The sequence below is a fragment of the Hylobates moloch genome, unplaced genomic scaffold (assembly GCF_009828535.3).
Source record: "Hylobates moloch isolate HMO894 unplaced genomic scaffold, HMol_V3 SCAFFOLD_3, whole genome shotgun sequence".
In the NCBI taxonomy this organism is placed as follows: domain Eukaryota; kingdom Metazoa; phylum Chordata; class Mammalia; order Primates; family Hylobatidae; genus Hylobates; species Hylobates moloch.
In genome coordinates, this window is record NW_026652278.1 from 37,734,118 (window position 1) to 37,750,283 (window position 16,166).

Genomic DNA, 16,166 nt, shown 5'->3' on the forward strand with positions numbered 1-16,166 from the left:
AATTGCTTAGGAAAAAGGTAGTGATTGGTCATGAAATTCAAGGATGAGTTAAACAAGCTATGGGAGCAGGGAGGGAGGAAAAGCTCCAGAAGAAAGGAAAAGGGGGTGCTGAGTAGACAGTCCCATAGAGGTTCACTGAGCATGAAACCCAGGTCTTCTAATTCTATATGGTGTGTTTTTTACTACAATTCCATGTAAGTTTACTGCCATAACTATAAGCTAAACTTTTTTCTTTTCTTTTCTTTTCTTTTTTTTTTGAGATGGAGTCTTGCTGTGTTGCCCAGGCTGGATTGTAGTGGCGCGACCTCTGCTCCCGGGTTCAAGCGATTCTCCTGCCTCAGCCTCCCGAGTAGCTGGGATTATAGGTGCCCACCATCACACCTGGCTAATTTTTGTATTTTTAGTAGAGACGGGATTTCATCATTTTGGCAAGGCTGAACTCGAACTCCTGACCTCCGGTGATCCGCCTGCCTTGGCTTCCCAAAGTGCTAGGATTACAGGCGTGAGCCACCGCGCCCAGCCTAAGCAAACTTTTTTCAATAAAAAAATCTTATTTTGACCTATACTGTGTTGTCAGTGCTTGGGAAAACAGTGATATGTGCTCTAAGAAGGAAATCAGAGGGGAAAGTTGCTCCTTGAAAGATAAGAAAGAATGTGCCAATCAAAGTGATGACGACTTAGCCAAGAAAGCAAAGAAAAAGGAAAGTCAAAGAGGCACATATTTTTTCTGGTTATCTCGTTTTACTTCCTTGTAAAAGAGAATTTAAGACACCACACTGGTCCCTTTGACAAAGGCATCCCTACTGCAGAAAGGTTTGTAGGAGTTGTAGCTCTGTGAAATAAGTTTCTTATTGTAAATGAGTAAATTGGCTAACTTTCAGAGAACATGAACTGATAAATATATTCAAATGTTGAGTTGGCACTTACACTTCAGCCTTGTGAATTTGCTTAGGGTATGTAGGATGCATTCTCAGTGGACTGTCAAACCCAGGTTCTTGGACTACAGGCTGGAGGCCAGCCCCTGGACAGCAAGGTAAGTGTACTGAGATAGAGAATTTTATCAGTTGAGGGCTCCCAGGAGCCAGTCTTGTCCCCTGATGACAACTGTCAACACCATGATGCAGATGAGATTGAGCATCTTGAAAGTAGTAAGAATGAAAATGGGCGTTCTTAAACGAAGCAGCTAACATGTACAAAAGCTTAGAAGTACGAAATTACAAGCACGTGTGGGAAAAGACAAACAGCTCAGTTTGGCTGAAGTGATGAATGAATAAAGAGGAGTAGTAAGAAATGAACTAAAAGTGGGGCGTGTTGGTTCACGCCTGCAATCCCAGCATTTTGGGAGGCTGAGGCAGGCAGATGACTTGAGGTCAGGAGTTCGAGACCAGCCTGGCCAACATGGTGAAACCCTGTCTCTACTAAAGATACAAAAATTAGCTGGGCATGGTGGTGGGCATCTGTATTCCAGCTGCCTGGGAGGCTGAGGAAGGAGAATTGCTTGAACCCAGGAGGTGGAGGTTGTGGTGGCTGGGATCGCGCCACTGCACTCCAGCCTGGGCAACAGGGCGAGACTTCGTCTCAGAAAAAAAAAAGAGAATTAAAAATGTAGGTTAAAGTCTGTTAGGCTAGGGCATATCGATTTATTTTGCAATTTTTGCATTTGCTAATGGTGAATTTATCTCTAACTAGATTCCTCTCCCTCCCTGCCTCTTAGTTTGTTAGGCTCATATGCTAAGTGATAGGATGATAAAGGACTCAAAATATACATTTACCTATTTGGGGAGGCAGATTTTAAACTTCAAGTGATTGGATTATTATATCACAATTTACTTTAGGGACAACAGTACGAAAGTATAGTTCTTGGTTTTTTTTTTTTTTGTATTAGGAATTCAGTGTGGAAAGTCAGCATATTTTTAATGTAGGAATTTCAACAGAGGGACATTGTAAGACAGTGGAAAGCTGAATACATGAATAATGAATAGAACATCTATCAGGGAGAGAGCAAAATTATTCTCGACATTGTAAAAATAATTTTGATTTATATTTGTAACTACAATTCTCTCCCTACTCCTCAAGCGCCTCCCTTCCTACACACAAATCTTTATTCCCTCCTAACTTTTTTTTCAAGTCCAGCTTTAAGTTTAACCCCGTTATTGGCCACCAGGACTTCTTGTCTAGACTCCTTTGTTGTCTCTCATTTTTCTCCATCATCCTATTTTCTTCTTCCATTAGTGTGGGGGTTCTTACAGTGGGATCTTTGCACAGAGACTGGGGGTCTTTTGTGTGTATGTTCTTTCATCTGATCCTTAGAGGGATCTAAAAATCCAAAAATGGAGGAAGAACAAATACAGCAAGAGACTGAAGCCATCAAGTCAGGGGGTGGAAGTTCGTACGATAGAAATCATTCAACACTTAAAATAGCTATGCTAGTCATTATACTGTAAACAGCACTTTTCCACCTCATTGCAAATGAATAGTAGTGCTGCACATCCAGGGGTGCAGAAATTTTAGCAGGAGACGAGTATTTGGAACACTACAAATCAAATAGCTTTGCACTTACAGCATAAAAGACTAGTGGTGAATTATACATTTATAAATATCTTATCATCTACACATAAAGATCAGTCCATCTCAACATCAAAGAAATTACTTATCACATATAACTGTAGCTAACAAAAAATTTTACATTATGTATGGCATAAAATAAGATACAAAAGTAAATGACAATGGCATACCTCCAAACAAATCACTTCAGGCCAATATATTAACTGAATATTGAAAATTTGCTGAAACATGACTTTAAAATCAAACTGTAGGGGAGATACTGAAGTACAAGAAACCTGTTTACTGTTGTAAAATATTTTAATAAAGTATTTGAGCTTCTGAATTTTGGCTCTTCTTTTTTGTTCATGCCTAAAAATTAAACAAACCTTTAAATCACCCTTAAAAAGTACAATAGACATAACATATTGTTCTTTCAAAACGTATATTAGCATGTTAAACAGAAGATAATTTCAGAGGACAAATGTTATCTTTACATCAAATAACACTTGTCTACATGTGGATAAAAATTTCTTCTTTCCAGTCAAATGTTTTTAATGAAAGAGATGTACTCAAAATATGTATTCAAAAACAGAAGAACTAAAATCAAGGTGCTATAAATCATTCAGCTATTATTTTACTAAATTACAATTTAAAGAGATTACAGCACATATCTACCAGATGTCTTACGAGAGGAAAAAACTGAGGGGCTTGGGAATGGGGAGGGGAGGTTGAATCAAGAATTTAAAAATATTTCCTAACTTTAAAAAGACATACACATAGACTATATACACAAACACACAACCCTCCACACACCATGTTGTCAATAATTTTAAAGATGTGGCTCTAAGGCAACAGGCTTGCTGTGTCCTCTTAAAGGTCTTTGTAAATCACCTTAAGCTTTAGGCTGTGTACTCCTTTTCCCTAGGACAGTGGGGAAGCCACTCTATCTCTGAACCCAAAGATCAAAGGAGCAAGCCAGGTTACTTCCCTGGGGGAAACACTTGTTGAGGCATAAGTTGATCCCTTGACTGATATAAAACTCCTAGAGTCTTTCATTCATTGTTTAATTCACTCAACCGATATTTATTGAATATCTTCCTAGCTGCAAGAGAACTGACCTAATGATGTTTAAGACTTGACCCTCTTTTTCAGAAGGGAGAAGGCTGGGTGGAAGATAAACCCTAAGTTGAAACATAAAATCCCCTTCTGCTCCCCAATCTAATCACCCTATGAGCCCAGTATGTCCCTGCCCTATTACCTGTCCAACTCTGTAACCTTCTCAAAGAGTTAGGAGACAAAAGATTACCTATTCTTATCTCCCTGTTGGCATCTTTTGACCATATTCCCAATTACCTTTCAAGAAATATCTAAGTAAAAGTTACCCTTTCTGTTGCCCTCTAAAAGTAGTTTTAACAATGAGTTCATGAATTGATTATAAAAATTTGTTGATTCAGGGTTATAATTATCTTCAGGAAATCTTGCCTTTCTCTTCACCCGTAAACTCTTTTTAATTCTTCTCTAATCTCTGTATTCTTTTCACTTCTATCCTCTATATCGACGTATTATTCTTTTCTGGAGAATGAGTTTTTATTCAATTGGGTGTGTTAAATAGATGACAGCAATGCTATTGGATGGCAATGGCTTTGCAAAGATATAAAACACCATATATCCTTTTGCCTTGACTTCCACTAAATTTTAGTCTAGTTTTTCCAGCACAAATATCTTCTTCCTCCTCTTTCTTCTCTCTCCCTCCAACTTCCATTTTATGGCTCCTGTATTCTTCCCCTTGTTTAGATAGTCTTTTTATATGGGTGTCCTACATAATAAAATATCTCAGGCCCTTTTTGGAAGAAGGTACAGAACAAATAAAGGATTTCTCCACTGCTGCACTTCTCTGGTCAGAAAGTAGGTGGTGATAATTGTGACTTTGTATCTGCTGCTCTTTTGGTTGTTAATGTAATCATCCATTCATTCATTTCATAAATATAAACATTTATTGATTACCCAGTATGTTCCAACACTGCTAAATGATGCACATTCCCAATACTCAAAGATGGACTGGTACCAAGTGTGCCATGGGATAGAGATGTTGAAAAATTAGACCTAGTACTCTAAGTTGCCATATCCTCTTTAAGGGAGATGGGATCCATAGGCCTAGTAGATGGAGAAATAGGGTTACCTATGATGTCTGTTTTTGCATAATGTTCTAGGCATAGAGAGAAAACATTATAGCTCAAGGAAGAAATCACAACTGTGAAGTAAAGAAGTTTGTAATGTCAAAGAAGAAAATTGTTTAGGGGGCCCTCTTGATGTGAAATAGTTTTTATGAGAGCCAGAGTTCCTTTAACAAGCAAAGGCAATGGCATATTACTTTTTACAGTGCCTTTATATCTTACCTATTTATACCTGAACAAAAATTACTACCATAGCAAAAAAAAAAAAGAAACCCGCAAATTATCAATACATGAAGCCTAGCAGTGAAGATATCACAGTTTCTATAGAACACCAAACTGGTTTATGTACCACCTCAGGCATGTAATAGATGTGTGAACCTGGGCAATTTAACTTCTATAAGCTACATTCCTTCTTTTTTTTTTTTGAGAAGGAGTCTCGCTCTTTCACCCAGGCTTGAGTGCAGTGGCGCGATCTCGGCTCACTGCAGGCTCCGCCCGGGGTTCACGCCGTTCTCCTGCCTCAGCCTCCCGCGTAGCTGGGACTACAGGCGCCCGCTACCTCGCCCGGCTAATTTTTTGTATTTTTAGTAGAGACGGGGTTTCACCGTGTTAGCCAGGATGGTCTCGATCTCCTGACCTCGTGATCCGCCCGCCTCGGCCTCCCAAAGTGCTGGGATTACAGGCGTGAGCCACCGCGCCCGGCCTACATTCCTTCTTTAAGATGAGGATAATATGGAACTCTATAGAGCTATGGTGACAATTAAATGTGAAAATGTGTTTTTAAAAACTTAGAGTGCCTGGCATATGGTACTCACCCAAGAAATCCCACTTTATTATTTAAAAAAATCCAATTAATAGACAATATATAATAAAGAAATAATTATTTAAACATGCTTACAATGGACACTTGGATAAGCTTGTTAATTCTGCAGTGAAAGAAAGTTGTGGCCTCAAGGTAATTGGCTTTATTCTTTCAATTTCTGTTTCGTCTGAAGCTAGATATGAGAGGCTCTAGAAATCAAAAAATAAATATATAATTTACCATGTACATCCCTGTGTAGGACATTTATTCTTAAAATTCATTTATTTCTTGTATTTGTCATTTTGTTGGATAACTTTTAGAAATACCAAGATTTCGCATTCTATCAAAAAATAAAATATTATAACTAGTTGAGTTTAATGTTATTTTGCAATATAAATACCTCCTGTTTTTTCCCATTCTTAAGTTCTTTTCCTTCATTTTTCTTCTCAGTTTCAGACATTTCTGAGATTTGCTCTTGTTCATCACATTTATTCATTTTAATCCTAATTAATAATAAACAGAATTATTGAAATCAGAAATAATGGAGGTATTTGAGAGTTGTTCGAGTTTTTGCCAACACACACACACACAAACACACACACACACACACACATGCATACACACAAAACCAATCTCTTACAAGTAATTTTATATTCTAAGGAAATTACCAATTTGACAAATATTTTAAAAACTTTATAAGCTTGTTCTCGGCTTTCAGATATTTCTCTCTACTCAGTAAATTTACATTAGTGTTTACAGCCCTTTCTAAGGGCATCAAGAAACCTTTCCTCTGGTGAGAATAAGTAACAGGGGAATGGGGAGATAAAAATTCAAGGACACATACCCTGTTTCCTCTCATTTTTCTTTCTCTCATATTTTTTAAGCTGTGAGAACCTGAGCAGGTATAAGGGCAGGTGATCATGGTGATATTAAGTGGCAAATCATAGTTGGTGCTTATGCATAAACAGTAAACAGTTCATGGCATCAGCACTACTGCCACTGCTGCTGCTACTACTACTGCTATTACTACTACTACTAGCTAATCCTTACATAGTACTTACTAAGTATGTGCCAGGCAATAGTGTAAGTACTTTACACGTATTGACTGATTTAATTATCACAACCCTATGTAGTAAGTACTATTATTCCTCTTTTATTAGTAGTTTAATAAAATATCAGTTATCTGAACAGTGTCAGAAAATTATTGATCTAGGAGTCAAGTTTTTCTGATAGTGTAAAAATGTCTTGTTTTCAGTATAAGGTTTTGTTTTCCATTTTAATCATTTAAGAAGGAAATCCTTCGGTAAAATATTATATGCTCTGTTGGGAATATAAAATGGTGCAGCTGTTTTGGAAAACAGTCTGGCAGTTCCTCAAAAATGTTAACTACAGAGTTATCATATGACCCAGCAATTCCACTCATATACCCAAAAGAAAGAAAAGCTTATGTCTGCACATGTGAGGAGTGACCGCTAATGGGAAGATGGTTTCTTTGTGGGGTGACTAAAACATCCTAAGATTAAATTGCGGTGATTGTTGCACAATTCTGGGAATTTATTAACAACCATTGAACTGGAGACTTTGAATGCGTGAACCATATAGTATGTGAATTATATCTCAATAGAGCTGTTTAACAGCTATTACATGCTTTTTGCCTTCTGAAATAGAATATAGGGGACTAAGTGCAGATATTATCTATATGGTAGTATCCTGGGCTGAAAACCCAGCCCCATTAATGGCACTACAGAATCTGGGCAAATTACTTAAGAACTCTATGCCTCACTTTTCTCATCTGAAAATTAGGTTGTTGTGAGGATTAAATCCACTAATTTAAGTAAAGTGCTCAGCCCAGGACTTGGAGTAAAACAGACACTTAATAAATGTTATTATTATTTTCTTCGGATTCAGGGCAATCAATATGACATCACTTAACTTGCCGTTCTTTAATACAATGGCTTTTAACCTTTGTTACATATTAAAATCACCAGGGAAGCATTTTAAAACTCATGATGTCCAGACCATACCCCATACTAATTAAATTAGAACAGTCGTTTTTAGAACTTCCTAAGTGATTTCAACCTATAATAATTTAGGGAATAAGTGTTACGAGTAACTTAGACAATAGGTGTTATACCCAGATTTTCTTCTGAGGGAAACTATTGAAGCAGGGTCTATAGCTTCCTCCTTTCTATTCTGAGCCAAATGACTCTGGAAAATGATGAAGGTCCTGATGCTATTTTATCAAATGTTGTTGCATTTCCTGCTTGCACAGCTTGCACTTTCTTTCTCATTTTAAGTTTCTTTGGCAGTTATCTGAATCTTCTCCAGGTAGGCAGTGCCAAACAGAGAACACAAGTGAAGACAATATAAGAAATCTGGATTCTCTGTGTTATTTGCCAGTGCTGTGGTTTGGGTTCAGGGGCAGAAGACAATACAATCTATCATCTGCAGCGACTGACCCACCCAGTCTCTCTAAGCTGAATGCAGTGTTGCTAACATTTAACAAGGAGAGTTTGCCACCTGAATGAGAAGACAGGGCTATATCCTCAACTTCCTGTTACCTCATTTCTGCTGCTGTAACTTTATAAAACTTGCTCTAGCTGAGATTATCAATAACCTCCATGTCAGGAAATCCAGTGAACATTTTTAGTAGTGAACTTAACTGATAATAACTGCTAACCACTTCCTCCTACTTAAAATACTCCCATTTCCTTGCCTCTGGGGCAAAATACTCTAACGGGTGCTTCTCTGTCCCTCCTCTGGTTTCTCCTCCTCTACCAAGCCATTCAAAGCAATTTCTCAAGACTCAGTGCTTGGGGTCTCTCCTCATCTTATTCTTTGCCTTCTCCCTAGGTAGTTTCACGCATACCCATGGCTTCAATTATGCTTATTTACTGTGCCACAGACCATGCACCTAGCTGCCCACTCAATTGCCTTATTTAGAGATATCTCAAAGGCATATCAACTTCAACATGCCCCAAACCAAATACATGATGAAATGATAACCTGAGCTCAGTGTCTAGGTACCAGGCCTTCTTATCATGAGTACTATCTTTCCAGGAAGCCTAGCTACAAGTTTATTCAGTTAGGGCTCACAAGGACCAGGTGTGTTGTGAGGTCAATAGTGGTAAAGTTGGCCAGGAAACAGTTCCGAGGAACATCTTCAAACAGATAGCTTCTCCAATTGATCAGAATGATACTTTTAACTGCTTAAACTAAATGCCCCAATTTAGGGTCACTGGGGCTACCCCAGCTGGGGCCAACCTGGTGACTGACAGTGCTGAGAGGCAGTCTGGAGAGACTAATTCAAGCCAAAGTCAGCTAGAAAAGTTGAATGTCAGGAAGAACAAATGCAAAGGGCCTCAGGTGGGACTGGAGTTCAGAATAGTGGCAACAAGAGTTAGTGGTGAGCAGGCAATATGGGTCCAGAGCCATTGTTCTGGGTAACCCTACGACATCTGTGTCTCCTCTTTATTGCTCAGGGATTCATGATGCATGGGTGTGTCAGGTTGGTTTAAAGGATTAGAAGCAAGTCATTACATTTACATTAATTTAGGAGTCTAAGATAATGTTCAATGCTGGGTTTAGGTTTAGAAACTGTCCAGAGCACTTTTGTTAAAAAAAAAAAAAAAATACTGCAGCAGGAAAAAAAAATCAACAAAATAAACATTTTTCTTATTTGCCTGAAATTATACTAACCTTTTATACTTTTGAAAACCAAAAGACCCAGGACAATGGGTTGTGGGGAGAAAGTTATTTCCCTGTGAGTTCACAAACAGCTTAAGTGTTTGGGTTTGAATTATTTCCTCCATCAGACATGGTTTTATGATTTTATCAAGTTATCTAAAATGTGTTTCACCTAAAGTATGATTGCTGGCTCCACATTTAACTTTATAAGAATGTGCCAAACTGTTTCCAAAGTGGCTGTACCATTTTGCATTCCCATCAGCAATGAATAAGTTTCTATTGCTCAGCATCCTTTCCAGCATTTGTTAATGTCTTGTCTTTTCTTTCCTTTAGTTTTGGATTTTAGCCATTCTAATAGGTGTGTAGCACTGTTTCATTGTGGTTTTAATTTGCATTTCTCTACTGACATGACAATAGAGAATTACATGACAATATTGAGCATCTTTTCATGTGTTTATTTCCCATCCATATACATTCTTGAGTGAAGTGTCTGTTCAAATCATTTCCCCATGTTTAATTGGGTTTTCTTAAGTTGTAAGAATTCCACTTTATATATTCAACATACATATGCATATATATATCTGTTTATATATTTAAGACACAAATTCTTTGTTGACTACATGGAATAGTTGCCTAGCTTCTGGATGTCTTCCTAGTCACTGTGAATTTCCAGTTATTCATGAGCAGTTCCTCAGGAGACCAGTAAGAGCAAATAGAGCAGCCACTTACCTCTGAACCTGTAACTTTATTGGGGTGCTTGTAAACCCTTGCCCATGTCGAAGAGATTTAATCTGTTTCCAAGTTCGTAATATACTGCGTAGTAGGGAGAGGTCCTTTCCCCTTTCTAAGTCATACATCTGTTTTGTATTACTACAACAAAAATGGCAGAGCAAAAATTTGTCAGTGGATTAGAACTAAAAGCCTCCAAAAGTGGCATGGAAGAACATATTGCAATAACTCTTCTGAACTCCCTCCCCACCTTATTCTTTTCATTTTATACACATCTGAACCCCATCTTACTATATTTTATGTTACCCACTGCAATTCCATTAGAAATGTGTTCCTTTATGACTTAATGGCTTTTCACTATTCAAAAGTGCCCTGCTAAAATGCAAATGCTCCTGAGAAAGGAAATAGCCTAGCTAGAATTCTACGAGATTTTTTTTTTCTTTTTTGAGAGAGTCTCGCTCTGTTGCCCAGGCTGAAGTGCTATGGCATGATCTCAGCTCACTGCAACCTCCATCTCCTGGGTTCAAGTGATTCTCCTGCCTCAGACTCCCAAGTAGCTGGGACCATAGGCATGTGCCACCATGCCTGGCTAACTGTTATATTTTAGTAGAGATGGGGTTTTACCATGTTGGGCAAGCTGGTCTCAAACTTCTGACCTCAAGTGATCTGCCTGCCTCAGCCTCCTAAAGCACTGGGGTTATAAGCGTGAGCCACTGAGCCCTGCTAGAACCCTACAAGATTCTGAAGTACCAAAGAGAGAAAGGCAATGGTGGAAGAAAGGAGCAATAAAAGAAAGGGAGTGGAAAGTCTCTATGTTTTGATAATTGTGCTTGCCATCTATTCAGGATTTAGTTAATTTCTGGTTGGCACTTCACTATTTACAAAAAAGAAGATGCAAACCAGCTGCTGCATGTCCCTTTCAATACTCTGGTGCAGAATGATGCTCCCACAACTTTTATTTTGCCATCTAAGTTCTATTTGGATGGTTCCAAAGCCACTGGTGAGGGATTGGCTTAGATTAAGGATGCCAAAATCTCAAGAGGTCTTGATGGGAAAGGATGGTGGTAGCCTAGCACCATGGAGTTTGAGTCACTCTACGGAAGTGCTGGGGAGGGATTCTTACTTAGTTAAAGTGCATGAAGATAGAAAATATGCATTTCATTTTCACGATATTGATTCTTCCAACCCATGAGCATGGAATATTCTTCCATTTGTTTGTATCCTCTTTTATTTCATTGAGGAGTGGTTTGTAGTTCTCCTTGAAGAGGTCCTTCACATCCCTCGTAAGTTGGATTCCTAGGTATTTTATTCTCTTTGAAGCAATTGTGAATGGGAGTTCACTCATGATTTGGCTCTCTGTTTGTCTGTGATTGGTGTACAAGAATGCTTGTGATTTTTGTACATTGATGTTGTATCCTGAGACTTTGCTGAAATTGCTAATCAGCTTAAGGAGATTTTGGGCTGAGACAATGGGGTTTTCTAGATATACAATCATGTCATCTGCAAACAGGGACAATTTGACTTCCTCTTTTCTTAATTGAATACCCTTTATTTCCTTCTCCTGCCTGATTGCTCTGGCCAGAACTTCCAGCACTATGTTGAATAGGAGTGGTGAGAGAGGGCATCCCTGTCTTGTGCGTTTTCAAAGGGAATGCTTCCAGTTTTTGCCCATTCAGTATGATATTGGCTGTGGGTTTTTCATAGATAGCTCTTATTATTTTGAGATACGTCCTATCAATACCTAATTTATTGAGAGTTTTTAGCATGAAGGGCTGTTGAATTTTGTCAAAGGCCTTTTCTGCATCTATTGAGATAATCATGTGGTTTTTGTCTTTGGTTCTATTTATATGCTGGATTACATTTATTGATTTGCGTATGTTGAACCAGCCTTGCATCCCAGGGATGAAGCCCACTTGATCATGATGTATAAGCTTTTTGATGTGCTGCTGGATTTGGTTTGCCAGTATTTTATTGAGGATTTTTGCATCAATGTTAATCAAGGATATTGGTCTGAAATTCTCTTTTTTGGTTATGTCTCTGCCAGGCTTTGGTATCAGGACGATGCTGGCTTCATAAAATGTGTTCGGGAGGATTCCCTCTCTTTCTATCAATTGGAATAGTTTCAGAAGGAATGGTACTAGTTCCTCCTTGTACCTCTGGTAGAATTCGTACTGCCCAAGGTAATTTATAGATTCAATGCCATCCCCATCAAGCTACTAATGACTTTCTTCACAGAATTGGAAAAAACTACTTTAAAGTTCATATGGAACCAAAAAAGAGCCCACATCGCCAAGTCAATCCTAAGCCAAAAGAACAAAGCTGGAGGCATCACGCTACCTGACTTCAAACTATACTACAAGGCTACAGTAACCAAAACAGCATGGTACTGGTACCACAACAGAGACATAGATCTATGGAACAGAACAGAGCCCTCAGAAATGATGCCACATATCTACAACTATCTGATCTTTGACAAACCTGACAAAAACAAGAAATGGGGAAAGGATTCCCTGTTTAATAAAGGGTGCTGGGAAAACTGGCTAGCCATATGTAGAAAGCTGAAACTGGATCCCTTCCTTACACCTTATACAAAAATTAATTCAAGATGGATTAAAGACTTAAATGTTAGACCTAAAACCATTAAAATCCTACAAGAAAACCTAGGCAATACCATTCAGGACATAGGCGTGGGCAAGGACTTCATGTCTAAAACACCAAAAGCAATGGCCGCAAAAGCCAAAATTGACAAATGGGATCTAATTAAACTAAAGAGCTTCTGCACAGCAAAAGAAACTACCATCAGAGTGAACAGGCAACCTACAGAATGGGAGAAAATTTTTGCAACCTACCCATCTGACAAAGGGCTAATATCCAGAATCTACAATGAACTCAAACAAATTTACAAGAAAAAAACAAACAACCCCATCAAAAAGTGGGCGAAGGACATGAACAGACACTTCTCAAAAGAAGACATTTATGCAGCCTAAAAACACATGAAAAAATGCTCATCATCACTGGCCATCAGAGAAATGCAAATCAAAACCACAGTGAGATACCATCTCACACCAGTTAGAATGGCCATCATTAAAAAGTCAGGAAACGACAGGTGCTGGAGAGGATGTGGAGAAATAGGAACACTTTTACACTGTTGGTGGGACTGTAAACTAGTTCAACCATTGTGGAAGTCAGTGTGGCAATTCCTCAGGGATCTAGAACTAGAAATACCATTTGACCCAGCCATCCCATTACTGGGTATATACCCAAAGGACTATAAATCATGCTGCTATAAAGACACATGCACACGTATGTTTATTGCGGCACTATTCACAATAGCAAAGACTTGGAACTAACCCAAATGTCCAACAACGATAGACTGGATTAAGAAAATGTGGCACATATACACCATGGAATACTATGCAGCCATAAAAAATGATGAGTTCATGTCCTTTGTAGGGACATGGATGAAACTGGAAAACATCATTCTCAGTAAACTATCGCAAAGACAAAAAACCAAACACTGCATGTTCTCACTCATAGGTGGGAATTGAACAATGAGAACTCATGGACATAGGAAGGGGAACATCATACTCCGGGGACTGTTGTGGGGCGGGGGGAGGGGGGAGGGACAGCATTAGGAGATATACCTAATGCTAAATGAGTTAATGGGTGCAGCACACCAACATGGCACATGGATACATATGTAACAAACCTGCACATTGTGCACATGTACCCTAAAACCTAAAGTATAATAATAATAATAAAAAAATGAAATACTGAAAAAAAAAAAAAAAGAAAACACGCATTTCAAGGCCGAGCATGGTGGTGCATGGCTATAATCTCAGCATTTCATTGACCAAGGTGGGGTGGATCACTTGACCCCAGAAGTTGAAGACCAGCCTGGGCAACATGGTGAAACCCTGTCACTACAAAAGTTACAAAAACTAGCCAGGCATGATGGTGCACACTTGTAGTCCCAGCTACTCAGGAGACTGAGGTGGGAGGACCACTTGAGACTAGAAGGTTAAGACTGCAGTGAGCCGTGATTGTGCCACTGCGCTCCAGGCCAGGCAACAGAGGGAGACCTTGTCTCGAAAAAAAGAAAAAAAGAAAATATGTATTTCAAAACTCAGTTTATATCACTTCCTCAGTACAGCCTTGCTTGAAAACCCCCACAACAAAATTAAATTTTCTTATATCTCTTCATGCTTTTCCTTTTAAGTATTCATCACACTTGTAATAAGTCATTCAATGTCTGTTTCCCCGTGTGATTTCAAGGTTCAGGGTACTTCAGGATAACAGGTGTATATTGTAAATATTACCATTTTTTGTAAGCCTCCATCACCTCCCAATCCACTCACATAGCTGAAGTGTGAAACAAGAATACTTAAAGGAGTGTGGTCATTTTGAGTAAATGCCATAAGAAGTGTGATGCAGTAGAAAGGATAGCAAGATACTTGGAGTCAGACAAACCCAGTGTTAACTGTGGTTCTCCAACTTACTTAAGAAAACTGCTTAAGTGTTCTGGGTCTTCCTATGCTCAATTTTTCTTCAACCTCCTGACACCTATTTGAATGAAGTACCTCTAAAGTGAAAGCAATGGATCAAATTATTAATCAGAAAATAATAAAATAAATGCACTATTCTCTATATATTTCCAGATTTTCTGGAAATTGTATAATGTATTTATTACACTTTTTTCAGGTTAACAATTAGAATATTGCTTCAAATTTAGAGGTACTTTGCCTGATAGGCTAATAATCATATTTTTAGAATATCGAAGTAACATGCTGTTTTAAAAAAGTTTCTTCTGTGTTTCATAACTTTGCAAACACATTATATTAGTATGTTAAATTACACTAATTAACACATTGTATTAGTATGTTAAGTTACACAAATTAATTTCTAATGTTAAATCATCCTTGCATTCCTTGGATTATTCCAAATTGGAATAATCCAAATTTGGTTATAATGTATTATTTGATAAAATTCTGTTTAGTACATTAGTATCTATGTTCATGAGTGAAATTCAGTTGCAATATTTTGATACGGTTGCCAGGTTTTAATTTCAAGGATACTGTAACCTCATTAAATGAGCTGAAAATGTAGCCTCTTTTTCTTTTATTTGAAAGAGTTTGTGAAGAATAGTAGTTATCTTTAAATAAGAGGTTGTTAAACTTTTTTGTGCATCAGAATCACCTGGAGGGCTTGCTAAACACAGATTGCCAGGCCCTACCTGTAGAGTTCCCGATTCAGTGGTCTGTGGTAGACCTGATAATGTGCATTTCTAACAAACTCTCAGGTGAAGGTGATGATGCTGGTCTGGGGACCATACTTTGAGACCCACTGCTTTAAACGTTCTAGAAAGTACTCTAGTCATCTGAGCCTGGAGTTTTCTTTGCAGAAAGGTTTCAAATTAATGGTTTGATTTCTTTAACAATTATTGAATTACTTAAGGTTTTTTTTTCTTCTTTGTCTTTCACTTCTTGAATATGTTTGATTAGTTGTATTTTGTGTAGATTTGTCTTTTCCATATAAATTTTTACATTCTTTAGCATAAAGTTATTTAAAATATACAGCATCTATAGTAATGTTCCTTTTCCTTTCCTGACATTGTATATTTGTGCTGTTTCACTTTTTCCACTTGATCAGCTTTCCCAGAGTTTATCAGTTTTTATCCAACATTTGAGTGTATTGATTTTCTCTATTATAGTTTTATTATTAATTTCTGTTTATCTCTTTGTTATTTCATTCCTCTTACCCTTTATCCTAATTTCTTTTCTTTCTCTCTATCTTCTCCTTTTGAATCTCCTCCACTGAATATGTCAGTCCACTTAATGGTGTTCCACAGGTCTCTTAGGCTCTGTTTGTGTTTCTTCAATATTTTCTTCTTTCTGTTGCTCAAACTCAACAATTTACATTGTCCTATCTACAAGATCACTAATTCTTTCTTCTGCCTGCTGTAATCTGCCTTTGAATCTCTCTAGTGACTTTTTCATTTCAGTTATACTTTTCAGCTTCATTCTCTTTTTCAATTTTCTATCTTTCTATTGTTACTTCTATTTTGTTTATATGTGGTTTGTTTGTTTATTTATTTACTGAGACTTATTTATTTATTTATTTACTGAGACAGAGTCTCACTCTGTCACCCAGGCTGGAGTGCAGTGGCACAATCTCAGCTCACTGCAAGCTCTGCCTCCCAGGCTCAAGCAATTCTCCCACCTCAGCCTCCA

The 16,166-nt window shown here is 37.9% G+C and overlaps 1 protein-coding gene across 10 annotated transcripts in view; it reads right to left on the reverse strand.

The window, feature by feature from the left end:
- Positions 1 to 16,166, reverse strand: part of CC2D2B (coiled-coil and C2 domain containing 2B) — a 150,196-nt gene that overhangs the window by 71,802 nt on the left and 62,228 nt on the right. For 9 of the 10 annotated variants that reach the window (XM_058436153.1, XM_058436151.1, XM_058436150.1 and 6 more), the window contains exons 12-14: positions 9,937 to 10,077; positions 5,921 to 6,023; positions 5,617 to 5,729 (exon numbers count right to left, since the gene is read on the reverse strand). In XM_058436153.1, the coding sequence (XP_058292136.1) occupies positions 5,617 to 5,729; positions 5,921 to 6,023; positions 9,937 to 10,077 (357 nt within the window). Of the gene's footprint in view, positions 1 to 2,735; positions 2,914 to 5,616; positions 5,730 to 5,920; positions 6,024 to 9,936; positions 10,078 to 16,166 lie in introns of all 10 variants that reach the window. The other variant, XM_058436159.1, reaches the window with a different exon arrangement.